The 10,441-nt window shown below is 34.6% G+C and overlaps 1 protein-coding gene across 1 annotated transcript; it reads right to left on the reverse strand.

The window, feature by feature from the left end:
- Nucleotides 1-370: 370 nt before the first annotated feature.
- On the reverse strand, nucleotides 371-9,554 carry LOC18433469 (endoglucanase 13). The gene is made up of 6 exons (XM_011624732.3): nucleotides 9,327-9,554; nucleotides 6,682-7,089; nucleotides 5,380-5,466; nucleotides 4,245-4,397; nucleotides 1,143-1,439; nucleotides 371-834 (listed from the first exon to the last, which is right to left on the reverse strand). Exons 1-6 carry the CDS (start codon nucleotides 9,525-9,527, stop codon nucleotides 508-510), a joined length of 1,473 nt encoding a protein of 490 aa, XP_011623034.1. The 5' UTR covers nucleotides 9,528-9,554; the 3' UTR covers nucleotides 371-507.
- Between the last annotated feature and the right edge of the window lie 887 nt (nucleotides 9,555-10,441).

The following is a 10,441-nucleotide window of genomic DNA, read 5'->3' on the forward strand; positions in this document are numbered from 1 at the left end:
AAAATGATGCGTTTGAACTTCAAAGCAATGTAGATGCAACTTTAGCCTTATCTTGACAGGCACTCAGTTCTCTCTCAAAGCCAAAGTTTCACAGTGGTTAAGCAAGAATTTTCGCAGTGGTTAAGCAATGCAGGATGATTTTTTGCCCTTGAGCCATTGACATCTTCAAATGACTGAAGAAACTTAGTTATGTCAATGTTGTGAGTAATGGATGTGTGTTAGCGCAACAGTTTTCACTTTAACTGTCGTTTGTTATAAGAAAACAGATGCGCGTTAGCAAAAGCCTAATGATTCTTGATATTCTCACTAAGAAGAACTACAAGAATTGGAAGGTGAGGCAGATAAACTATGGTATAAAAACATGGTTTAATAGAATAGAGGGACTATGCCCCTTGTTTCTATAATAAACAATTGCATTGTCCAGTGCCCAAATTGAGATACAAATTAATACATAAACAAACAACTGATGTGCAACCAATTGGCTTCAGAAAAGAAAAAGGAGATGAATCATTTCATGGATGCTAGCCTTGCAAGGACACCAACTAGAGGTGCAGTGTTGTAGATTGAAGGCTCTGCTAGCTGGAAGTTGGCCCTGGCATCTGAGTATTGATCGTTTTCGTCAGGCCCACCAACAAGGGCGCCATCGAGGACATTAGGGTTGGGATCATTGCGATTGAACCATTTATCGAACCCGCCTTGGCAGGACACAGGTGTTGGGTCCTTCTTCACGGACACTATCGAAGCCCCCCTATGATGACACTTCATGGGGTATTTACTCCCATAACCAACCATGTAGCTCATGTTTAGTGGATTGTTACCTAGAATGTAGTCCACCTGCATAAACACAAGTCACAAGACTCAACCGCATATATCAAAATCATGCTTAGTCATTATAGCTTAAGTCTGCATTTGAAAGGGCTTCTCAGTATCCTTTCTTGGGGACACCATGAGGTGGTGTTTGGGGTCAATGCTAGGTAGTTTTGGATGGTTAATTCCTTAACCATGGGAAATGCAAAACACTATGGTGTTTTGCATTATATTTATAGAAGGTTCAGGAACAAATGTATATTACAAAAGAATCATTATCATTATCATAGTTTTATCCCAACTCTTTGAAGTCGGCTACACGAATTTTGTTTTACCTGAGCACGAGCGAAACCAAGGATCTGCTTTGAATCAGCAAAGTCAATTTTACATTCGAGCGACTTGGTTCGAGATGATGGATTGTCCATCCATTTGGAGTAAGCAACAAGGAGGAAGATAGTGGTGGTGACATATTGCAGGTTATCCCAAGCATTAAAATGAAGTAATCCCCCTGGACTCATCTTCTGGTTTGTGCTGGACTTCAATTGCACCACCTGGCACAAGAAGCTTTCAAACTGCTCTGTGTACCTTTCCCAAAGGTCATCATCATCCGGGAGTTGCCCCAACATTACACCCTAGAGAGAAAGAGAGGGAGAGAGCAGTAAGGATGAATTGCATCAAATATTTTGTATTAGCACTGGTACTATTACTGGTATAGCATTGTGATCAGTGATTTAAAAAACGGATTGGGTGATCAGGAATGGGCATTGCAAAAATCGGTCCGGATGGTGAATTAGCAGTCCAAATTGTTGTTTTACTGTGCAAAAAAAAAGTGCACCAATAAAAAAACACGTACAAAATAATGAACTAGCTAAAAACCGATCCAAATCAGTGAATCGGCATTTTTACTGTAGCAAAATGGAGTTATTAGTGTAGCTAAACATTGTTTTGCTATAGCAAATCACTAGTTCTCTTCTAGACCCGGAAGATTTCATATATATTGACAGAATCAGAGCAAGGTGACCGATTCTCAGGTCGGACCGGGCAATTCCATGCCGACCTGGTCGTGATGCATGAAGGCTATAAAACACCCTCTTAGTAGCCCAACTTCAATTTGTGTTGATCTGAAGACCACAAATTGTTTTAATATTTATTATTATTTTTATTTAGAAATCTTATTCACATTGGAGCAATGGTTTAAAAAACAGATCGGTGACCCAGATCGGGCTCCCAAAAAACTTATCCGGATCGGCGAATCGGCGATCCGGATCGGGAATCGGGTGAATCAGTCAAAATAAAGCTTAAAAAAAATCTGAAAAAACTATTAAAATTCATTATAAATATTTTTTTTTAGGAATTCAATAAGAAATAAGGGTACACCATTAAGAATTTTCATGTTTTTGAATGAATATGCGAATATTAATATGTTCTTTCCCTGCATGAACCGCCATTCAGTATTTAATTTACATCACACAAAGGATAAACATAGAATTATCATGGAATAAGTATATCAACATACATGGACTACAATAAAGCATAAAATTAGTAACATATGATCTAAAAATAAAATGATAGACGACGTTATTGTTCTTCTTGGTCACGATGGTGCCATTGATTGAATTCGTTTAACAATTCATTGATTCGATTTAAAAACGAATCATCGATATTAACAGGCGTCTGACTATTCCCAAATCCCTGAGTGTTAGTGTTTTGTTGTGTTCCCAATCTAAAATCCCCGAAGATTGTCCATCCTTCATGCTCACCTGCATTGTCGTGCTCATCCCTACACTGTTGCTGTTGGGACTCGATATGTGAATAATATGGCTGGGATAGGGTGGCCTCAGAATCATCATCTCTCTCATTTTTTTTTTGAATAATATAGATTAAAAAAAAAATAACAAATTTTTAAAAAAATCGATCATGGATTAAAAAAAAAAAATCACAAATTTTCAAAAAATTCTATCATGGATTACAAAAAAAAATTCGATCATGGATTAAAAAAAAAAAATCACAAATTTTCAAAAAATTCTATCATGGATTACAAAAAAAAATTCGATCATGGATTAAAAAAAAAAAATCACAAATTTTCAAAAAATTCAATCATGGATTACAAAAAATTCGATCATGGATTACATAAAATTCAATCATGGACTACATAAAATTCGATCATGGATTACAAAAAAAAAAAAAAAAATTCAATCGTGGATTACAAAAAAAGAAAAAAACAATTCGATCATGGATTACAAAAAGTTCAATCATGGGTTACAAAAAACTCTATCATGGGTTACAAAAAAAACAAAAAACAAAAAATTCGATCATGGATTACCAAAAAAAAAACAAACATTTCGATCATGGATTACAAAAAAAAACAAACATTTCGATCATGGATTACAAAACATTCGATCATGGATTACCAAAAATTCTATCATGGGTTACAAAAAAACAAAAAATTTGATCATGGATTACAAGAAAAAAAAACAAACATTTCGATCATGGATTACAAAAAATTCGATCATGGATTACAAAAAATTCTATCATGGGTTACAAAAAACAAAAAAAAAACAAAAAATTCAATCATGGATTACAAAAAAAAAAAAAACAATTTGATCATGGATTACAAAAAAATCGATCAAGTATTACAAAAAAATCTATCATGAATTACAAAAAAAAAAAAAAAAAAATCCATACGGGACTCGCTGATTCCGTACAGTGAATCGGCGAGTCACTGTGCAGAATCGTCCGATTCTCTCTAGAACCGGACGATTCCTGTTTTTTTCGCCGATTCGATCTGTCCATGGCGATTCTCGAGTCGAATCGGGCGAGTCCGGTTCGACTCGGCGTTTTTTTAAACACTGCATTGGAGGATACATATTTATTCAAAAAATGCAATCAATAAAAATAAATAAAAAGCTTAATTAGAATAACAAAATTGACCAATATACCTTTGAAATATTCAAGGCTATTTCAATTATTTTTATTTGGAATATTTTTTACATTTTTAATGGATGCGCCTTAGATGTATAAATGCCCCAATTTTCATGTAAACTGAATTTTTAAAACTAAAAAATGAATAAATTTGCAGTATTCAAATAGGCTCTTTTTTTGGGTAGTTCAATAAAGCCCCTACCTATACTTGAAATAGAATTCATAACAGAATTCAAAACATCATGGCACTTGGTACCCTGATTACCCATACCTTTGAACTTATTCCTTAACCCATATTCAATATGAATGGTTGAAAAAAAGTTCTTGTGAACCTTGTAAGAAAACCGGGCTTAATCAATTAGTGCTCGACGATTTGCACAGTAGGAGCCCTCTCCTCATTGAATCAACAAAAGAGAAAAAAATAAAAAACTTTGTTGGTAGCCATCCCACGTATTAAAATTGACAAAGAATTTCTCATTGGAAACTGCAAGCCATATATTTAGAGAGAAATTGACCTTTACTATTAGAGCCTGAACGCCTACAAATTTCTCATTCCAATTCAACCAAGGCCCGACAGGCCCTGGGTCAAACCAATTTTGTAGATGATCTAACCACCCTTGCGCTTGGGTGGCTTCCCAAAGCCACATAGCAGCCCATTGCAATTCATCCTGTTGAAGATACATAGAGAGAGAGAGAGAGTGAGTGAATTTTTTTTTTTTTCAGGGGTGGATCTAGATTTGGATTTGAAAAGTATACATGGGATCTAGAATTGGATCTAGATCCAATCTGATGTAAAATATCTGGATCCGGATCCAAAAGTATACATGGGTTTTAGATCGGGATCCAAAACTAATTGGATCCAAAAAAATTATTTTATATCTAAAAAATAAAATATAACAAAAAATATTATATAAAATATATGTATATATTTATACAATAATACATAATATTTTAATCTGGATAGGTTCCATATCGATCCACCTGTATTTGATCCAAAATTTGGATCCGGATCTGAACCATCATATCTAAATCTTATATCCATACCTGGATCTAGATGGGTCAAAGTTCAGATTTCGGATCCAAACTGAGTAAATTCTCAGCCCTATGGGTGCTACTCTTTCGGTTGTAGTGTGTATATTTGGTGCATGAACACATGCCCGAACACGCACGTACATGTGTATGTATATGTTTTAGGGGTGGCAATCAACCCAGACCCAACCCAAGACCCAACCTAGGTCTGTGTATGTGTCCAAGAATTGGACCTGGCAGGTCGGGTCTGGGTCCAAATATTGGAACCGAATATTATTCTAGTCCTAGTCCATGTGGACCCAACCCGAATAGTATTATTATATAAATAATATTTTAATAATATTTAGTTAAATATAACTATATATTTTTAGTTATAATATTTGAGTAAGGGATATGTTAGGTGTTTACACTATAGAGTATTTTATAATTGAACTATTGAAATATATTTAAATTTTTTTTTTTATGGGTCGGGTTCCAATCCGATATGGTTGGTTCGGGTCCGGTCCAATCCAATCTGGTCATGTCCGCATCCTTTTTTTTTTCTTGGGTCCGGGTCCAGCCAGACCCGACACGTTGCCACCCCATATATGTGTATTATATGTGTATGTGAGGAGAGATTACGTTAAATCCGTTGCTGGCATAGAAGTTCTGTACTGTAGGGATGGAATCTGAATATTTCCCCTGGTAACGATCTGCTGCTTGGTTGAGCTACAAAACATAAACAGATATGGTCGCATTACTTAATAATTTGCCTTAAATGTTACTTTCTATGCCAACATGTAATAAATTGACAACATAAGGATATAATTTTCCCAATAGGTAATACTAGATATGAAAGAAAACTTTGGGCTTAATGACAATTGTCGTTATCAAAATATTATTGTCTTTTTATCAGAAACTAATTGGACAAGTGAAAGGCCTATATAAAATGCTTAATTCGTGTATTACTTATTAAGAAATAAGTTTTTCTTAATGCTACTAAAGAAATAAGTTTTTCTTAATGCTAGTAAAGAAATAAGTTTTTCTTAAAAGTTTTTCTTAAAATTATAAGAAATTGAAAAATAAATATGTTAAACATTTTGTAAATGATAAAGTTGATAATAATTTTTCATGTATATTAAATTAAAAATATCAAAAGGTTCAACTTATATAATTGTCATCATTTCTTGGCAAATTGCTCCTCGTTTGCCATATTGATATTTTAGTGTTATTTTTAGGTAAAGATATGTTTTCTTTGAAATTCACGTGGATAATTTTGCTCTTAGATTACATTAGTGTACAAAGCCACAACTCGGGGACGGGAATCGGCCCCTTCCCGAGCTCAGGAATTCAGGCCAATTTTGAGTTACTTGGCCCGAGTTGGGAGGTGTCCAGGCCAAGTGAAAAAGTATTACAAAATGAAACAAAATGCAAAAAATCCCAAAAATAGAAAATAGGTTTAAAATAAAATTAAACAAAACACATGTAAATGAGGTTTAAAAAGTAGCGAGAAAACGAATTTTGAAAAGGTCAATTTGTGACAGGTGCATTTTAGAAATAATCCATAAAAAGGGAAATAGTAAAAATAAGTATAGGTTTTTAATTTTTTTGAATTTGTTTTTTAAGATCCCCCAATTCCAAGATGCTCGGGGTGACAATGCTGGTGAATCTGAGTTGGCTCGCCCAAATAATTAAACATTGGATTACATACTTCTTATTATTGAATAAGTTTTTTATTGCAACAGTAATAGAAAGAATTCATCGAAATATATTGATTTTACCCGGATATTATTGGGATTACTATAAGCAGAACTTTTATCGAATTAAATGAAAATAAATTGAATTTATTGAAAATATTGTCTCAAAGAGCATAGGATGTTCCCTTTGTAGAAGAATGAGCACGTTAAAAAAAGAGAAAACAAAGAATGAATACGGAGGACTGACCCTCTGGCTGTGATCTAAGAGTTTCAGGTGATAAGGATCATCCTTAAATGCTATCGCCGCTGCGGCCAAAGCAGCGGCGGTCTCAGCAGCAAGGTCAGAGCCAGGGTTGGTCTCGTTGATGACGTACGGCGTCCTAGGCGTGGTCATGTCTTCCGGCCGTTGCCAGCAATTATGGTCGGAGCTCCCGTCCCCCACTTGCCCATACAGAACATTGTCCTTGATGTGTGCCTTCATCAGATATTCAGTGCCCCACCATATGGCATTCATGGCATGGTCCAACTGGCTGGTGGCTTTGAGCTCCTCCCCGAATTCGACCACGCTCCATGCAAGCATGGTGACAGTGAAGGCCATGGGGAACCCGAATTTCATGTTGTCGCCGGCGTCATAATAGCCTCCGGTGAGATCGACCTGTTTTCCCATGAATCATACATTATTCAATTTCCCCAATTTTTCTGTCTTTTAGAATGGATCGATTTTCGACGATTTTAAAGGAATTGTTCATTTTAAGTTAAAAGGATAACATAGTGATTGAGGTGAAGGACAGTTACACTTGAAATAGTAGGAAATAACAAGAACAGGGACAAAAGGAAAAGAAGAACTGCCAAACAAAAACAGAATACCATTAATATTAAAAGGATTTTCTTTTTCTAATAAGGAAATTAGTTGCAATAATGTCAATCTTTCCATTTTCTTGTCTTTTTAAATCTGAAAACCAAAATTTATTGCCTTTTTAAATCTAAAAACCAAAATTATTCCAATGGTCATGAGTTCAAGACATATTATTTCAAGTTCTGGCTTTGTATTCTATCCCTATGTAACAATGCATCACGAAATTGCTTATCATTTCAATTTATGTGATATAAAATGACTTCTTGTTTGCGAAGGTGAATCTTTCAAACTTCATCAACAATGAGTAATCCCAATGTGGGTGAATTTGGTATGGGGTATGTAGAAATAGAACCTCTCTCAACAAGATGGAGGCACAAAAAGCAACAAAAAAAAAAAAAAAAAAAAAAAAAAAAAAAAAAAAAAAAAAAAAAAAAAGGAAAAAGTGTTCACCACCGTTCTTTGAAGTAAAATAAATAAATAATAATAATTTTAATTTTAAATTTGAAAAATAGTTTGATAAGGGTGCAGCTCTATCAAAATATGTTGAGCCTCAACTCATAACTTGTTGAAAATTGCAATTCAAGTATTACAAAACCTTTACATCATTCATCTTAGCTTGAACATTATGGTGGTGAAAAAAAATAAGATTTTAAGCTTTAAAAATATTATATCTTATAACAAATTGTCTAGACCGTCTATTTCGCCCTAAAAATAAGTATTCATAAATCCGCAAGACCTGCATTTTTTGAGTTTTGAATTTCATTGTCGTTGTTCGAAAATGAACTTAGAGCTATCATAGAGATTTCTATTGCCTAAAGTGCTTTCCTGAAAAATTTGATGTGAGGGTTTATTTTGCTTTCAAGAAACCTCAACCCTTATATTTTATAATTTACGTTCAAGTTTCACTTTTTAAGAGCTCATATAATATTTTAATTTCAATATACTATCGAATAAAGTTCAAACTTGGGGTGTCTCTACTTCTCGATATTAGGCACCTCAAAGCTAGGGCTGAGAATTTTCGAGTCGGGTCTGGATTTGGATCCAAAAAGTGTTACAGGATCCAGATACAGATCCAAAATTCGGATTTCAGATCCATATCGAGTAAAAATTATCAACCGTACGCAAAACACAAAATAATTTTAATGAAATTAAATGACCAAAATATCCCTAACCAGTAATGATCCTAAGAGACCCTCCCAAACCATTTGTGTAGGACCCCAAAGGATCACCATTAAATTTGGCACAGATCTCTAGAACAGTTATCATATGGGTATGGAACTTGATTTTTCTAAAGATTTATACCAAATTTAATGGTGATCTTTTGAGGTCCTACACACATAGTTGTGGGAGGATCTCACAAGATCATTTTCCATCCTTGAGATATAGGGGTATTTTAATTATTTTGTTTTTTAATAAATTTCTTTGACTTATGCATGATGGTGATAAGTATGGACTTTCAAAACTTATAATGGTATTTTAATCATGTTATTTTATTAAATTACCTTTTCCATGCACCTTACGTTAAAACAGTGATGTATGACACCTTTAGAACCAATGAAATACACGGCTATGAATCCTCCGTAGTCCATTTAGTGATCCGCCTACATGCTCATTGAGCTGAGGAACACTGGGCAGCTGATCAGTTGTGGAGTTGAAGCCACTTAGTTGTAAACTATGTTGCATGAGAGTTTTATTTTTCAAATATATAGGCAACAATAGTTCAACCATCAAAATTATATGCTTCACAAAAGTTCGATAGTTATACTTTACCCCAGTTGAAGATCTCGGCTTCATTCTCACCAACGCATTCAAAAATCTAATTATTTTAAAAAACGGCTAGGGATTTGTAATCTCCACTAATCTACCAAACTATTTTATTTAATAATGAAATAACTCTCTCTCTCTCTCTGCAAGCTTCACATAAGATACAAAGGAACATCTCTCTCTCTCCAAGCTTCACATAAGATGCAAGGAACATGCTCTCTCGCACACACACATGCACACACTAAGAAGAAGAAACAGGTTCATAGATGTACCCCTACAGAATGTCCATCGGAGAGAGCCGAGTCGCCCCGCCAAAGAACCCTCTGGCTGGTAGGCAACTTCCCTGACCTTTGAGCCTCAAAATACAAGAGCGATTTATCCAGGGCTTCACCATAGTCAGCTACGAACCGGCCTTGCCCTAAGGGAATGGCTAAAGACCTCAGCAAGCATACCAGCATTAACAGAGAAGCCATTTTCCAACTTTCTCAGTCTGCACTTTTGAGAACTTGGGGCACCATGGCCCTCATTTTATAGGGCAAATGGGTTAAGGTATCATGTAACGTGCCCAAATCTGGGTCCTCGTACCTATCTCATATCCTTTTTATGGTAGCCATGAACTAACCAATAGAACCAACATTTTTATCCAAATATTAAAACACCTGAGCCCTCCCATAACCATTTTTGGGATAATGCTGCAATTTGTAAGTCACTTTCTTAAAGGAACCACGATGAAGCGAACTAATATAGATTTGGAATTATCAGGACTACCTTTTATAAGGACAAAAATTATATAGAGCTGAGGCTCTAAACAATCACATTAGAACCCACCTCAAAATTTTCATTAGAAGAGGTTGTTTTGATGCCCAAATATCTTCAAATTCAACATCTTGACATCAAGATCCATGAACATGAGAAAAAAATGGATTTCTAAGTTTTGGAAATAGTGCATTTTGGAATGCATTTTTGGACCGTCAATTTTCAAGATTTTCAAGTTTTTATCTGCTCAATGTAAGCTATTTTTTAAGCTTTAAATTTTGTAATTAAATGTAAAATTATATTTTAAAGCTATCACAAGATTTTCAGTACTAAAACCACATTTCTCGACACTATTTGAAGGTGCGCTTTACTTTGATTGTTTAGAGCCTTAGCTCTATACAAACCGTACCTTTTTTATAATAGGGCGTGGTTGCAAGACGCACCTCTAAATTTTATCATTAATTTAATTTTGATAGCTTGAGAATCTATTTTCTTCTCTAATTATAAAATTTTAATTTTTAAAAATGGTTCAATTCGAGTAGTTATATAAACACATGAAAATCTTGAAAATGGACGGTCCAGATAATGTGTTGCAAGATACACTATTTTGTGGAGTTGAATTTTTTTTTTA

The sequence above is a fragment of the Amborella trichopoda genome, chromosome 8 (genome assembly GCF_054954075.1).
Source record: "Amborella trichopoda isolate Santa Cruz 75 chromosome 8, AtrichopodaSantaCruz75HAP2 v2.0, whole genome shotgun sequence".
Taxonomy (NCBI): domain Eukaryota; kingdom Viridiplantae; phylum Streptophyta; class Magnoliopsida; order Amborellales; family Amborellaceae; genus Amborella; species Amborella trichopoda.

What these genes read in the sequence shown, in the direction of transcription:
- LOC18433469 (XM_011624732.3), bottom strand. Translation starts at nt 9,527, where the DNA reads ATGGCTTCTCTGTTAATGCTGGTATGCTTGCTGAGGTCTTTAGCCATT. An exon ending in TCTTAGATCACAGCCAGAGG is followed by an intron (nt 5,467 to 6,681) that starts GTCAGTCCTCCG and finishes TATGTTTTGTAG; the next exon opens with CTCAACCAAGCAGCAGATCG. An exon ending in TTCAGGCTCTAATAGTAAAG is followed by an intron (nt 1,440 to 4,244) that starts GTCAATTTCTCT and finishes CTTTCTCTCTAG; the next exon opens with GGTGTAATGTTGGGGCAACT.